The 17500-nt window shown below is 42.4% G+C and overlaps 1 protein-coding gene across 3 annotated transcripts in view; it reads left to right on the top strand.

Moving 5' to 3' along the window:
• Positions 1-17500, top strand: part of LOC135116384 (BMP-binding endothelial regulator protein-like) — a 157404-nt gene that overhangs the window by 75333 nt on the left and 64571 nt on the right. For all 3 annotated transcript variants that reach the window (XM_064033810.1, XM_064033813.1, XM_064033811.1), the window contains one exon: positions 7634-7725. In XM_064033810.1, coding sequence (XP_063889880.1) covers positions 7634-7725 — 92 coding nt within the window. The remainder of the gene's footprint in view (positions 1-7633; positions 7726-17500) is intronic.

Below are 17500 nucleotides of genomic sequence, written 5' to 3'. Positions count from 1 at the left end.
TCCTCCTCCTCCTCCTCCTCCTCCTCTTCCGCATCAGCGCCGAGTCCTTCCTCACATCACCACCAAGAGCACCATCACCATCACCACCATCACTACCACCACCACCATCACCACCCCACCATCTCAGCCGCATCTTTCAACACCTCCTCCAACCACCACCGCCACCATCACCACCTCCTCTTCACGGGGCGACCTTGAGGGAGAGTTGGTGTGTTCCCCGCGCCCAGGCCTCGGCTGCGGGCGTGACCTACATCTGGGGCGGCGGTGACACACAATATTAGTCGGGTCTGGGTGGGAGACTAATGCTTCAATTGAGGTGCCACGCGGTAAGGTTCTCGAGGTCTCTCTCTTGGTCCCGCTCTCTGGGTCTCCGTGTCCCGTGTCGGTCTTTGACGGTTGGTGGTTGGTGGGTGTTAGTCTTGATAACTGCCGCTCGCTCACTGACTGCCCTTAATAGTAGAACGAGTACACACACACACACACACACACACACACACACACACACACACACACACACACACACACAGACACACACACAAAGACACTCAGACTCTTGTTGATTGTTGTTGATGTTTTGTTGTCGTTTTCCGTTTCCTCTTTCTCGTCCTTCTCTTCTGGGCCTTCTCTTACTCCTCCTCCTCCTCCTCGTCTTCGTCATCATCTCCTTCTGGTCTTCTGTTTCTCCTCCTCTTTCTCGTCCTCTTCCCCCTTCGTACCGCACTACTACTACTACTACTACTACTACTACTACTACTACTACTACTACTACTACTACTTCTTCTTTTTCTTCTTCTTCTTCCTTCCTCCACCTCCGTCTACCCCCGGGCTGTGGGTGCTCGGGGCGCGGGGCGTGGCGGTGGCTAAGGGAAAGTGTAGGATTGCGTCTCCTCCCATGGTACAGCCACCGGGAAGTACAACGTGCCCTTGGGTGCCGCCGCGTATCACGTACAGTACATCTATTAGAAAGTGTAGCGTGTCACAAAGGAACTCAAAGGAAGGACAGAGAATAGCAGTGACAACATACAGCATCATATTTAAAGTGGGGACGTGAGTAGTAAAGAGCTCAAAGGAGAAAACAGACGGTGGCGGTGATAATATGCATCTTATTCAAAACAGGAGGCTTTGGATAATAAAGGCAAAAGCTCCTCTCCACCTCCCTTCAATATCACACAAAGGAACATAAGGAACATCAAGCAGCAGACCTGTTGACCCATACGATGTGATTAACTATAAGCTAAAATGAAAGGAGTGAGCGCGCGTCTTCCGTCTAAGGTGTGTGTGTGTGTGTGTGTGTGTGCGTACTTAGGATATGTAAATAATAATGTAATGTAATAATGTAACCCACTGACCGCTGTGGCTCCAGTTCAACCTTGATAAATTGGTCTAGGGAGAGGCAACAATTCTGAAAAGTTCCTGTGACAAGAAAAGTAACGATCGGGTTATCCAGATATTTTCGTGGCTACATTTTCATTTTCTAGTCTACGTATTACTGACGTGAAATAATAAGTGTCATACTGTCGCTGTTTGTCAAAGGCTTAAAGAATTTATTGTCTGTGCTTCCTTCCTTCCATCCTTTCCTCCTTCCTTCCTTCTTTCCTTCCCACGAGTGAAACGGATCTTGAAACGCGAAGCTGAGACCTGATTTCTTGTCTCTCTCTCTCTCTCTCTCTCTCTCTCTCTCTCTCTCTCTCTCTCTCTCTCTCTCTCTCTCTCTCTCTCTCTCTCTCCTTTCATACTTTTACCGAAAAAAGAAAATTGCATACTTGTGATTCCCCAAGATTTTACTTCAGCGAGCCTAATTGTTTCCATTGTTTCTTGACTCACTGTGTGTGTGTGTGTGTGTGTGTGTGTGTGTGTGTGTGTGTGTGTGTGTGTGTGTGTGTGTGTGTGTGTGTTTTACATAACTTTCTCTACTACCTGCCTCCGAGGTCTCTCTCTCTCTCTCTCTCTCTCTCTCTCTCTCTCTCTCTCTCTCTCTCTCTCTCTCTCTCTCTCTCTCTCTCTCTCTCTCTCTCTCTCTCTCTCTCACCGAATAGCTGAAAACAAATTCTAATTATAAGAACTCGAAAAGTTATAAAAATTAATTCATAGAGAGAGAGAGAGAGAGAGAGAGAGAGAGAGAGAGAGAGAGAGAGAGAGAGAGAGAGAGAGACCTGCATCACAATTCACTCATTCATTCCCTCGTCTCGTTCTTGCTCCATCTGGACTACTGGCGATCATGGCCGTGTGTGTGTGTGTGTGTGTGTGTGTGTGTGTGTGTGTGTGTGTGTGTCTATCTATGTACTGTGATTTTGTTATTGTCTACGTGCGTCTTCCTATTCGTCTTTCTCTCTCTCTCTCTCTCTCTCTCTCTCTCTCTCTCTCTCTCTCTCTCTCTCTCTCTCTCTCTCTCAGATAACATTTACTATTCCAAACACTTTATTTATTGGACTTTATCTTTCTCTTCCCAACCGTAAGTCAGTTTATATGAGCTGCTGATTCGTTAACTCAACGTACGACTCTCTCTTTCTCTCTCTCTCTCTCTCTCTCTCTCTCTCTCTCTCTCTCTCTCTCTCTCTCTCTCTCTCTCTCTCTCTCTCTCTCTCTCTGATATTCCCTCAGTCTAGTATTTTTTTCCTACAATCCTTCTTTTCTTTACATAACCTTTCATGGTCTCTCTCTCTCTCTCTCTCTCTCTCTCTCTCTCTCTCTCTCTCTCTCTCTCTCTCTCTCTCTCTCTCTCTCTCTCTCTCTCTCTGTATGTGTGTGTGTGTGTGTGTGTGTGTGTGTGTGTGTGTGTGTGTGTGTGTCACAGTGGTACGTTTTTGGTGGTTGTGGTGGGTGGTGATGGTGAGGGTGTTAGCAGTTGTGCTGGTGGTGGTGGTGATGACTGTGGCCGTAATGGTAGTCCTCCTCCTTTATCTCCATCATTACCACCACTACCTCCTCCTCCTCCTCCTCCTCCTCCTCCTCCTCTCTTTACTTCCATTTTAAGTGGTAGAGATGAATAAGCGATGGAGGTGACTGCCTTTCCTCCTCCTCCGCCTCCTCCTCCTCATCCTCCTCCTCGTTCTCCTCCTCCTCCTCCTCCTCCTCCTCCTCCTCCTCCTCCTCCTCCTCCTCCTCCTCCTCCTCAGTTTTCATCACTTAGAGATTATTAAGAAAAGTGAAAGAAGCGAATACATTAAAAGTTTAAAGAAAGAAAAATATATAATTAAACTTTATGAAAATAAAATAAGGGCAATTAAAGCTTAGAGAGAGAGAGAGAGAGAGAGAGAGAGAGAGAGAGAGAGAGAGAGAGAGAGAGAGAGAGAGAGAGAGAGTGGGGGGATTGAAATGAAGGAAGAGCTAAAAATAACGAAGATGGGAAGTGGTCATGGAAGAAGAATATTACGTAATGAATAAATAATGATAATTACAGACATAAGAAGAAAATATGTAAGAAGAAAAGGAAAGGGAAATGAGAGATAATGATGATAACAGGAAGGAAGACGTGACTCACATGATGAAGGATAAATGAATAAGGAAAATGAACACAATGACAAATAATAATAAAAAAAATGAACCAAAAATTAGAAGATAAGAAGAGGAAGAAAAGAAATATAAATAAAAAAAAAGCAGATGATGAGTAAGAATGGACGAAAGGAACAAATGTAATAAAAGTCATGAAAAAAAGAGAGAATGAGGAAGTAAAGAAAATAATTAGACAAGTAAATATAGACGATGAAAGAATGAAAAGGAGAGAAAAAGAAAAAAAATTGAATAAATGAACAGCAAATGAGAGAAAAAAAAGTTAGTCACCGTATGTCAACTCAAAAAGGAAGACGAAGACAAAGAAGAAAGAGAAAAGAAGATATAAGATCTGATAAAAAGGTATATCAATGGAAAAACAAGACGAAGATAAAAAAAAAATAAAGAAAAATATCACGTATGGGAATAAGTAAGAAAAGTCGAAAGAAATAAAGAGAGAAAGAAAGCAGGAAGGAAGGAAAAAAAGAAAGAAAGACGACGCATTAAACCACAGGTGAAAATATAAAACGATGATAAAAAGGAAAAGAAAAAGAAGAAAAGGAATAAACATGGGAATTCATTTTGAAAACACTTAAAAAAGAAAGAAAAAAAGAGAGAAAAAAGATAACACATTAGACGAGTGATGAAAAAGAAAAAAAAGATAAGAAAAAAGGAATAAACAGTGGTATAGGTAAAAAAATATAAAAAATACTGAAGAAAGAAAGAAAGGAAGAAAGAAAGAAAGAAAGAAAGAAAGAAAGAAAGAAAGAAGACGCATTAGACAAGTGACCGTACACTGATGGGTGAGGTCATCGACTTAAAAATGATGGGGAAGGGAAGGGAGGAAGGGGAAGCGGGGAAGGGGAGGGGAAGAGGGGATTAGCAGGGTAGCAGAAAACGACCTTGAGGGGAGATGGGTCCTACTGTTGCGAGGGGGGAGGAGGAGGAGGAGGAGGAGGAGGAGGAGGAGGAGGAGGAGGAGGAGGAGGAGTAGGAGGAGGAGAAGGAGGAGGTGATGGTGGTGGAAAGAGAAGAAGGGTGATGTAAAGTGATGGAATAATATGGTGTTAAAGTTATGGGTGGAAGAGAGAGAGAGAGAGAGAGAGAGAGAGAGAGAGAGAGAGAGAGAGAGAGAGAGAGAGAGAGAGAGAGAGAGAGAGTGAATATGATTACTGCAGTATGATAAATGAACTAAGCCAAAAGCATACATACATACCGACACACACACACACACACACACACACACACACACACACACACACACACACACACACACACACACGGATAGACACACTACACATACCGACACACACACACACACACACACACACACACACACACACACACACACACACACACACACACACACACACACACATAATGTAGCATTAAAATTCAAGGGGCGAGTCTTGTGCATCACGTCCACACGAAAGGAAGAGGCGAGGCGGAGACAGCGATCAGGGGCGGTCCTCACACACACACACACACACACACACAGAAGGACAGACAGGACTGACAGGCTGATCAACATCCCAGTGGGCCGCGCCTGACCCACACACCGGGAAATTATCATGACCAGAAGGCGACGCCACGGCCTGACGGAGCGGCGGGGCGGGCTGTGCTGACGGGTGACGGCTGCTGGCGGCGGCGCGGGCGAGGCGGCGTCTCCTGAGGCGGCGGGTGTCTCGGGTTCGCCAAGATCCTGTCCATGTGTGCTGCCGCCGCAGCCCCGCCGAGTGTGCCAGGCGCCCCTCCCCGGTGCCTCCCCCTGTGTCCTGGGTTCCTGTGTGCCAAGGTTACGAAATGGCGCTGATCTGCATATCGCGGGGTGTCCCGGTGGCACTGGCCGGGTGCCTCCCGTGCTTGTCCTGCCCGCGACACCCGAGAACCCGCCGAGTCGTCCTTGCAACCCGGAATTATTACATTCCTTCTCAGCTCAGCGCGCCGAGACGCTCCATTTGTTTGTTGCTCTCGCTGCCTCGCTAGCTTCCTGTCACTCCCTGCCCGTGCCCGCCACAGCCTATCTCTCCGCTAGTACAGCCTGCCCGTGCCCGCCACAACCTATCCATCCGCCAGTACAGCATGCCCGTGCCCGCCACAGCTTGTCCATCCTGCAATACAGCCTGCCTGTACCCGCCACACACTGTCCATCCTGCAGAACAGTCTGTCCATCCTCCGGCACAACCTGCCCGTGCCCGCCTCACCCTGTCCATCCTATAACCTGGCGTCAAGCTTCCTGGGGACACTTACCACACCCTCGCCCTGAGCAGGAGGCGGGAGGGGGCTAGGGAGGACAGGCCGCATCGTGGTGGCAGCGGGGCGCCATGAGCCCCGCGCCCCGCCGCCCCGGGTGGGACGCGTCAGGAGCATCAAGTATCAAGAATCAGGGCGAGTGTTACCAAGGAGCCTCAGTGCAGCGAACACCCGCTGACAGCTGACCTCACTGCAGTGCAGCAGATAGCGCCGCACAGCTGACCACACCGACAACCCTCCGCCACACACACACACACACACACACACACACACACACACACACACACACACACACACACACACACACACACCAGCCAGACAGCACAGGCCGGCACCACCCCGCCCCCCACCACCAGCACCGCCGCCGCCAACCTGGCATAGATGGGTTCCAGGCCTTCTAATGTTCCGTGGCGCAGTTTGGTTGTTTCGGTGAGCAGCGCGAGGCTCCTCTCCCACGGCGAGTGTGGCCAGGCGGAAACTGTGTGTGTGTGTGTGTGTGTGTGTGTGTGTGTGTGTGTGTGTGTGTGTGTGTGTGTGTGTGTGTGCCCGCTGTGTGGCCGCGGGGGAATAGTTGTGGCCTGGGGGAGAGAGAGAGAGAGAGAGAGAGAGAGAGAGAGAGAGAGAGAGAGAGAGAGAGAGAGAGAGAGAGAGAGACTATCACTGATCACACACACACACACACACACACACACACACACACACACACACACACACACTCACTCACGCGGGTACGGACGAACCCAGCTCAACTCATAAAAAAAAAAAGAAGAAAAAAAAAAGAGCTTATGACGTGAGATGAAAGAGCAGGTTATGGTCAGAGAGAGAGAGAGAGAGAGAGAGAGAGAGAGAGAGAGAGAGAGTTTGGGTTAGCGTCACACAGTAGCAGCAGACACCGTCCCCTGCAGGCCAGAACCGTTCGGGGAAGTGACGGGGGGCGCGGCTGTAATCAGGAGATGCGTCACGCCAGGGTCTGGAGCGGCCCGCCACCCTCGCGATGAACTGGGAGGTATTGGAGCTTGGTGTGGGAATGTTCCTGCAAACGAGGCGAGGGGAGGGAGCGAGGGGGTCGTGGCGTAATTTATAGAAGCATTAGGAACCATAAGAGACGATACCAAACAAGACTATAGACTGATTTTGTAAATTTTTCCTGCAAACGAGGCGAGGAAAGGGAGTTACTCGTATGGCGGGTTAAGGGTGTACAGGATCATCAAAACTATGAGAGACCTTTCCAAAACAAGACTCAAATGACATATTTTGCGACTTTTTTCCTGCAAACGAGGCGAGGGGAGGGAGTTATGGCGGGTTGAAAGCGTACATCATCATCAAAACCATAAAAGACCTCTCCAAACAAGACTCAATTGACATATTTTGCGACTTTTCCTGCAAATTCGGCGAGGAATGGGAAGTTATGTCGGATGCAGAGTGTACAGTAGCCTTAGGAGCGATTACAGATCATTCCAAACATGACTTACCACAATTTCTTCTTCGTCTTCTCCTAAAGCCTTCAGCCTCATACGGGGTCGCAGTTCCTCACGAATTTTTTCCATAAGGCTCAGTATTTTGCCTCCTCTCCACTCAGTCCTCTCTCTCTCAAATCATCCCCTGTGCAGCCCTTCCATCTCTTCTTTGGCCTGCCTCGTCTTCTTCTCCCATCCACTTCCATATGTATTATTCTTCTGTCACAAACTCTGCAGCCAGATTTTGTAATTTTTTGGATTAAGTCTCTATTCATATGCAATCACACTCACTACACACTCACCACACACTCACAACACTTCTTTTCCCTTCCACACACACAAACATACCATCACATCTTGAATCTTGCCTAATATTCCCAGCATACATTCATCAGCCTGCTATTGACATCGCTCTTCTTTCTCCCCTTCTTCAGGTGAATCCATGAGGTGCCACCAGGAGGGCGCCGCCATTCCTGTGCCGCCTGAGGTTGAGAAGGACAACCCCTGCATCTCCTGTTCCTGCCAGGTAAGAAATACTGCACCTCTACCTGTTCTTCTTCTCATTGTTTTTGTTTTTTTTTTTCTTTTCTTTTCTTTTTACACTTTGCTGTCCATGTTCTGTGCGGTGCGTGTGTCTAGGTCTAGGTCTACGTGGCTTTGTGTTTATGTACTGTCCTTTGTATGGAAGAGAGTACATAATCGCAATACTTAACCGTGTATGTACATTCCTGCACCTGTTTTTTTTTTTTTTGTATTTATTTATGTATTCATTTTTTATATTTATAACTTGCTATCATGTTCGTTTGTCAAATGTGTGTCTTTAAGTGGCTTTGTGTTCATGTTCTGCATACGAAGGACGCTACATGAACACAATGCTTTGCCGTGTGTGTTCCTTATGAATTATACAGCGGGAGGTGCAAAATTACACTCTGAGTTATATTGACGGTGTATTATCTTAATGTTTGCTCCTTCCCTACTGATGAAGGTAAGTGAGGTGATGATTACAGATGTAAGAAAATATTGAAGGAAGGGGGGGAATGAGAGATAATTATGATAACAGGAAAATGTCACGCGTTCGAAGGATAAATAATGAATACGAACACGATGAACAATAATGAAAATGACACTGTAAGTCAAAGACACAAGGAAAAGGGAAAGAAAAGAAAAAAAGGCTCAGGTGGCACTGTATTATTACCTTTCCTTACAACTGTTGAGAGCAAGTGAGAAGTGTGTCTATTAGTATTATTTTTTTTTTTTTTTTTATGTAGTGCTTGTACAGTCATGCTCAGAAGTCAAAATAATCAATCACACTCACCACTTTGCATTTCCCTTCACTCTCAACTCCCCTGCTTTACTAAGAGTCCATCAGTTATCAGCTTTTACATACGGAGAGCATCAGCAGATTAGAGGACTTAAGAAGATTGAGAGTAAAAGCTAAAAAGTATAGGAGTGTAGAGGCGGTGGTCCCTTCAACACACCAGAGGACTTAATACTAATGATAAAAGCTATAGAGTGTTGGAGTGTATAGGAATGTAGCACGTTAACAGACAACCGCCAGTGACTGTACCGTTAGTGTAGAAGTGAAGTATACGAAGCAGTGGACCTGTAGCTGGCGACTTAGAATGGAGGTTAAAAAGCAGAAGACTTAGACTGAAGGTAGAATTTAAAGTGTGTAGGAGTGTGGCACGGTAACAGACTACTGGCCGTGACTGTACCTCTGTAGTGTAGAGGTGAAGTATAGAGGCGGTAGTACCTTTGCCAGAGAGAGAGAGAGAGAGAGAGAGAGAGAGAGAGAGAGAGTCGAGGTGAAGTATAGAGGGAGGCAGTGGTACCTTTGCCCCGGCGTCATGTCACTCTAGGAGCTGTGCTGGTCCACTCACACTCCGCCTCACTTGACTTAAGGACGTGAGGCGGTGAAGCAAGCCCCTTAGAGAGAGAGAGAGAGAGAGAGAGAGAGAGAGAGAGAGAGGGGGGGTGAGGCAAACAGACATACATACAGACAGACAGACAGCACCCGAAAAAGACAAGAGCGGAATAGTTTTGTAAGGGCAAAAGTTTAGTTGGCGAGCATTCTTATTCCTTCCTGTGGCGATAAACTTGTTGACTTTATTGAGTGTGCGGGAGGCGGCGTGTGCTACGTGGTGTGTGTTGTGCTGGTGTGTGGTGTGTGCTGGCGTGGTGCCGTGTAGTGTAGTGTGTGGTAAGATGTGTTGGCGTGATGTGTATGGAGTATTGAATGGTGGAGTGGTGCGTAGTGGTGTGGAGTGTGTGGCGATATGTGATGATATGCTTTGTGATGGGGATGTGTGGTAGAATGTATGGTGGAATATTGTGTGACGCTGTGGTGTGTGGTGCTATGGTAGGAAGTGTGGTGGAGTGGTGTGTGGTGGTGTGATGTGCGGTGGAGAGGTATGGGGTGGAGTGTGTGATACTGTTATGTGCGGTATGACATGTGGTGGAGCGGTGTGTGGTGGTGTGGTGTGTGGTAGAGCATGTGGTGAATATTCAAGAGAACGCTGATGATTTTCTACATTTATGAACATGGAAACAAACACACACACACACACACACACACACACACACACACACACACCACAAAATTTCGCACATTCCTCTTGTTCTTTATAAAATATACGACATAAATAAATAGTTTCCTTCTTATATAAGTTTAATAAGTTAATAACCACATCCTACACGCTATAAACTCTGTAATACCCTAACCTCCTAATCATAATTCTCGCACACGGACCATCTTATGACAAAAACCTCCCTTGAAAACCTAACTCAGGCATTCCCAAACTCCGCGTCCTCTCAGCAGCATGCACCACATCTTCCAGGACATTAATGCACCCCAGCGTAGATTGCACGGGAGCCGCACTCTAATACCCGTGAAGTTGAGTCTTATGTCAAATACTTGCGCGGTGATGCCAATGCTTACTCGTCTGATTAAAGAGATTGCCTGCCGTGCAGCTTTACCGAGCGTACATAGACCGTATTCCCAAGTGTCTGGGTATCTTATCTCGACCACTTTTAACAGACGCTACTCTAGTGGAAGTAACCGGAGGTTTAAAAACTAATGGTTATATGATTCTTGTGATCAAGGATTTTATCTTTACTTTTCACAGGCTCTATAAAGGTTTATATGATTTTGGTGATACTTAAACAAGGGTTTTATCTTGTTTACTTTTAACAGGTTCTAGTGGAAGTGATTGGGATTTTCAAGAAATGTTTATAATTATGATTTTAGTGATACTTTTGTTCTTCTATGCTTTTTACAGGTTCTAGTGGGAGATACTGGGGTGTTCAAAGATATTTACATAATATTGGTGGCACGTAAGCACAGATTTTATATTTTGTACTTTAACAGACTCTAATGGAAGTTTTTGAGATTTCCAGAATATCTGTATGATTTTAGTGATAGTTTAACAAGGGTTTTGTATCTTTAATAGAAAGAAGACGCAAATGATAATCCGCGGTTTATGAGAATAATCTGTGTGGCTTTTGAAAACAGTCCTTACGAAACAACAAAGCATCTAATCCAGATCCGGAAACTATAGAGGCAGAAGGCACGCTGCACTGAAAGACCTCTTTCATCTACCACTGATAGTATAAACGCCGCTTACGGTTCTATATATAACAAGTGTGTCGATGATGAGATATTGGCATAGAGAGAGTCAATTCCAGCTTTTACTCGCTTGATAGAGGAAATTAGAGGTAGGATACACGCTGCACTGAAAGACCTCATTCATTTACCCTTAGTATGGACTCTGGCTAAGGATTTATATATAACTAGTGTGTCGGTAATGAGATACAGGTACGTGTAGGGTAAATACCAGTGTTTACTCGCTTGATAAAGGAAATTACCTGAAGTGGATTAACGATGCGTAGAGGAACTATGAAAGTCTTATAAGGAGTTTATTAGTAATAGGGTACTGGAGATGATGGTGCCTTGGGTCACTGAGTACCTGGTGGCGGTGGTGGTGGTGGTAGCAGTAGTAGTAGTAGCAGTAGTAGTAGTAGTAGTAGTAGTAAGAGGAGGAGGAGGAGGAGGAGGAGGAGGAATTGTTGTTGTTGTTGTTGTTATTGTTGTTGCTATTTTTGTTGTTGTTGTTATTGTTGTTGTTGTTGTTGTTGTTGTTGTTGTTGTTGTTGTTGTTGTTGTTGTTGTTGTTAATAGCTAGAGAGGTTAGCTACGTTAGGCAGAATAATGGTTAGATAAACTTGTCATTAGATTGGATGCTCGTTAGATAGATTAGATTAGATGAAGGGGGAAAAGAGGAAATTGGTCAAGTTGACGATTAATTGGAGATAGAGGAGAGGAAATAGTTTAAGATGATTAGATGAAGAGGGAGGAGACAAAATAGATTAAGTTAACGATTAAAGAGAGAAGAGGAAATAAATTAAGTTGACGATTAGATGAAGAGAAAAGAGGAGGATATATGTAGGTTGAATTACTAAATAAAGAGGGAGGGGAGGAAATAGATTAAGTCGACGATTAGATGAAAAGGGAAATGAAGAAATAGAGAGGAAAAAAGATTAGGTTGACAAGTACATAAAGAGCTAGACGAACAAATATCTACATCGGAAAAATACCCAGATGGAAAGAACACACACACACACACACACACACACACACACACACACACACACACACACACACACACACAATAAAAACACCACACAGCTGCAGTTCTCCAGGGAGGTTCAGTGGTGAGGGCGGGTCAGGCCAGCCCGGAAGGACCAGCTGGGCTCGCCACGCCGCGGCCAAAGGAGGTCAAGCTACTCGGGCAGAACAATTAATTTCGTGGTTAATTTGCTCTCACTTACATCACGCGAGGCTGGCCAGGGACTGATGACCTTGTGTTAAGTAACCACCCACCCGCCGCGATGAGAGAAAGAGAGAGAGAGAGAGAGAGAGAGAGAGAGAGAGAGAGAGAGAGAGAGAGAGAGAGAGAGAGAGAGAGAGAGAGAGAGAGAGAGATTACATTTAAATATTATAGTCCTTTTTAATAATCATAGATAACTTCCAAGAATACTTCACTTTCAGAACTATCTAACCTTTACATACTGACTAAATGACTGACTGACAAATTTATTTACGAACTAATTAACCAAAGGACTAACTAACACACCAGGTAATTAACTAACATATTTATTTGCTTTCTTAATCATTCACTAATCAACTGGCTGATTAATTACCTAACTAACAAAGCCACGGCCATTACAGTCAACACATCACAAACCAAACCATTGTCAGGAGTTTATTGCACGCCCTCACTGTTTCGCTTTTTGTTTATTTTATTTATTTGTTTATATATTTATTTTATTTTATTTATTTTTTTATTTTATATTTTATTCTATTTTATTTATTTATTTATTTATTTTTTTCTCCGCGGGTGGAATCAAGTGGAACCTGTCCTGCACCTCAGCCTCATTCCACCACTTCTTGCTTGGGAATGGGTATCGAATGTGAGGAGGAGCAGAGCCTGTTAGCCTCGACATTATGGAATTCTGTAACTGTTCAAAGGCTGCTGCTCGTGTGCTCCAGTTACCCATTAACCTGTCACAACTCTTGGAAAAAACTGTGATGTGTTTGTTAGCCATTACCTTCATTTTTTGTAAGGAAGATCTTTGCATTACTCATCCATTTCAGTGACACTTTTATAAGGGCACTATATATTTTTGCCAGTTAAGAACATAAGAATATAAGAGGATAAGGAAAGCTGCAAGGAGCCATCTGGGATACACATTGCAGTCTCTGTATGAAACATGCCTACCTTGTTCCACCTATCATCCCCATTCGTAAATTTGTCTAGTCTTCTTTTATGACTATCATTCCGTTACTTTATTAGAAAGACAATTTCTTCCTATCTCTTTCTTGAACCTAAATTTTTCAAGCTTGAACCCATTAACGTAACGCCTCTCAACAAAAATCCAGTATGTATTAGTTATCCGTTACCCTTGTGTTCATATAAGAAAACAATGTGTATTCGTTTTCTAAGGAAGATCTATGCTTTTCTTATTCATTAAGGCTTCTAGGAAAGATCATTTTAATTGCCCATTAATGTGATGCTTTTATTAAAGATTTTTAATAACCTTCCTAGCACTGTTAAAATGGTTTCCTTAGGGACTTATGAGAGAAAAAAAAGAGAAAACAGAAGGTTAATTTTTTTTTTTTTTTTATGCTACAAAAATATTTACGAGAGGCTAGCACAAAAGAGTGTCTAATAAGTGATATGTACTGAGGGAAGAATTTGTTTAGCAGTGAAGGAGTAAGGGCAACCATCGCTCTAGGAAATCTGTTATATTTTAGTTATCCATGACTTCGACTTTATATTTATGTATATATATATATATATATATATATATATATATATATATATATATATATATATATATATATATATATATATATATATATATATATATATATATATATATATATATATATATATATATATATATATATAATATATATATATATATATATATATATATATATATATATATATATATATATATATTATATATATATATATATATATATATATATATATATATATATATATATATATATATATATATATATATATATATATATATATATATATATATATATATATATATACGAGTATATATATATATATATATATATATATATATATATATATATATATATATATATATATATATATATACTCGTAGGGAAAGTCTTTATATTTGATAAGAAAAACCTACGTATTTTCACTTATTCAGATAACGCCCCTTCAGGAAAACTCTGTTATGTGTTAATTACCCATTACCTTGACACTTTTATAAGGAAAATCTATGCACTAGTTTCCTATTAAGACGACTCCCTTCCAGGAAAAAAAATATTATGCATTCGTTACCCATTAGAGTCAAACCGTTCGTAGGTGACATCAGTGCATTAACTGCCCATTAACGCGGGTGTTGTTATGGAAACGAGTTCATGTGCATCCAGTTTCTCTTCCTTGTACATTTTCTCACCTCTGTGTCGCCTTAAGATGGTAGTAGTTTACGTTTTCTTTTCTTTTTTTTTCTTCTCCAGTTTCTCCTCGCATACCTCCTATTCCCATGACTCACAGAAAATTTATATACGTTTTTCCAGCTTCTACTCTATTTCTCATTTCTAAAACGGCTTTATATGGAAGACAGTATGTATTTTTCTCTCTCTGTCCCTCTTCTCTGTGCCTTTGCTGTTCCTGCCTTGCCTTAGCAGAGAGAACAGTTCACATTTTCCAACTTCTTTTCCTCGCTGATTTCCCTTTCTCTCAACGGCCACAAAGGGGAAACAATTCGCGTATTTCTACACTTTCCTCTTCGTGCATTTCATATTTCCAGAAAGTTTCCATGGAGAAACCAGTACACGTTTTTTTTCATATTCTTTTTCGTTTCCTTCCTCTACCAGTGACGCTTTAATTAGGAAAACTTTTGTATTTTTCCTGCTTTTCCATGCACATCTTCATACCCATGTAAGATCGCAAATAGTTAAAAGAATTTGTGTTTTTTTTTTTTTTTCCAGTACTTCTACTACGTTCACTTCCTATCCCTGTGACACTAATAAGGAAAGCGTTTAAATTTTTCCAGCTTTTCCATATACGCGTCCCATCATTGTAAGAACCCAAAATAGACTAGATTTTGTGTCTTTTTTTTTTTCCAATGTTCCTTCCATGCTCTTTTTTTTTTTTTTTTTTATCCCCGTGACACCTTAGTAAAAAAAATGTTGGCCTTTTTTCCAGCTTCTCTTCCCTACACGCTTTCCATCCATGCAAGATCCAAGTAGAATAGGATTTTTTTTTTTTTCTGTTTTTTTCCAAGCATATTTCCGATCCTTGCGACACTTTAATGGAAAATCCTTCTTATTTTTCCAGTTTTCTTTCCATACATTGTTCACATCCATAGAAAGAGTCCCATATAGAAAAGATTTTGTTTTTTTTTTTCTTTTTTTTTTGTACTTTTTCATGCACATTTCCCAGCCGTCTCACGCCTTAATAGAAAAAAAATCACTTGTATATTTATAACTCCCTTTTCATGCGTGTTTAACACCCATACAAGGAATCCCATAGAAAAAAGAGTTTGTGTGTGTGTGTGTGTGTGTGTGTGTGTGTGTGTGTGTGTGTGTGTGTGTGTGTGTGTGTGTGTGTGTGTGTGTGTGTGTGTGTGTGTTTTCAGTCCCTCTTCCATGCACATTTCCCCTTTCCTTTGACGCCTTAAGAAAAAAATATTTTTTGTATTTTCCAGTTTACTTCCCATGTGTATATATAGTTTATATACGTGCGAGGTGAAAGTTGTTTTTTTTTCTGTCTCTCCTCCATGCACATTTCCCTTTCCTTTGACACCTTAATAGAGAAAATCCTTTGTGTGTGTGTGATTTTTTTTCTTTTTCTAGTTCCCTTTATATGAGCATTTCACATTCATGCAACGAGTCCCATAGAGAAAAGAGTTTTATTTTATTTTTTTTTCAGCCTTTCTTCCCTTTGGTGTCTTAATAGGGAAAACTGCTAGTACTTTTCCAGTTTCCCTTCCATGCGTCGTTTACATTCACGTCATTCTTCTAAAGGGAAAAAATTTCATCATTTATTTTTTCACACTCTCTCTTCCTTGTGCATTTCTCGTTCATCCCTCGACGCTTCCTTAGAGAAAAACATGTCGCTTTTCTCCAGCTTCCCTTTGACTAGTGCGTGTGTGTGTGTGTATGTGTGTGTGTGTGTGTAGGTGGGTGGGTGGACATGCGTGTGTGTGTGCGGGTGTTTATGGGTGGGTAGCTGTGTGTGTGTGTGTGTGTGTAAGTGTGTGTACTCGTATGTGTGTGTGTGTGTGTGTGTGTGAGGGGGGGAGGAGGACTGGTAGGTGTGTGTGTGTGTGTGTGTGTGTGTGTGTGTGTGTGTGTGTGTGTGTGTGTGTGTGTGTGTTTTATAAAATGATCTCGCGCATGTTTAGAATGTAACTTCGAAAGACACCACTGACAACACAACGAGTGATGGAGTAGCTCCGTGTGGTAGCTGCAGTTTTATTTTGATCAGTAAAATAATCTGTTTTTTGTCTAAGCAGAATAACAACTGACATATTATTATTAGCAGTCAAAGATCCGTACTATTAGATGTTTTATTCTCTCATCAGGACTATTTTCAAAGGACACAGATGATTAGTCAGATTCTCATGATCATTTTCTGTACTACAATCATGAACACATCTTTGAAAACACCATTAACTTCCACCAGAGCCTGTTAGAAGTTTCTGAGATGAGACGTTGATGTAGAATCCTCCCTATCAAAAGAATCATGAAAACACCCTTGAAACATTCGCTAGAGCCTGTTAGAAGCTGTCTATACAAGACACCGATGTAAAAATCATATTAAACTATCACTAAAATCACTAAAACATCCCTGAAAATCCCAGTAACTAGAACCTGTGGGAAGCTGTCCAATAAGACTTCTCTGCAGTATCCTTGTTAAACTATCACTTGAATCATGAAAACCCTTTGAAAACCACAAGTGCCATTCACTAGGTTGGCAGAATCTCCCCAGATAATACAACACGCGGAATCTTTACTAACCTTTCACTAGAATCATAATAACCCTTGAAAACCTCCAATAACTTTTAGAAGCAGTTCAAAGTTCAAAGTTCAATATATCGAAGCATAATCCTTACTAAACTGTCACAGGAATCATGAAAATATCCCTAAAAACCTTAATACGTGTCACTAGCGATTGTTAGAAGTCCTTGAAATGCAGAGTCTTTGCTAAACTATCATTTGAATCACGAAAGAACCTTGAAAACAGCCAGTAACATCCACTATACCCTCTCAGAACAATAACATGCCATAATGAGACACTATATCGCACGAGAATACGGTGCAGAGGAAGGATTACAAGATGACACGGTTTTCGTCGCCCTGAACTGAACAGCTGCGCACTTCCCCGCTTAATTCTTTCTTATGCCAACACGAGGAGAGAGAGTAACTGTGCCCATTGTCCTGTGTTGTGGCAATTGTTTTACGTCTGTTTTGATTGTGTTAGTCAGATATAGATTAATGAAAGCCAAGTGTCTCGTTTTAGCTCTTGTGTGTCTGTGTGTGTGTGTGTGTGTGTGTGTGTGTGTGTGTGTGTGTGTGTGTGTCAGAGAGAGAGAGAGAGAGAGAGAGAGAGAGAGAGAGAGAGAGAGAGAGAGAGAGAGAGAGAGAGAGAGAAATATCCGACCTTCCTTTAATTTTTACAAGGTTTCGAGAGAGAGAGAGAGAGAGAGAGAGAGAGAGAGAGAGAGAGAGAGAGAGTGTGTGT

This window comes from Scylla paramamosain, chromosome 31 (assembly GCF_035594125.1).
Source record: "Scylla paramamosain isolate STU-SP2022 chromosome 31, ASM3559412v1, whole genome shotgun sequence".
NCBI lineage: Eukaryota > Metazoa > Arthropoda > Malacostraca > Decapoda > Portunidae > Scylla > Scylla paramamosain.
Note: the sequence above shows the minus strand (reverse complement) of the source record. Positions and strands in the feature narration are given on the sequence as shown.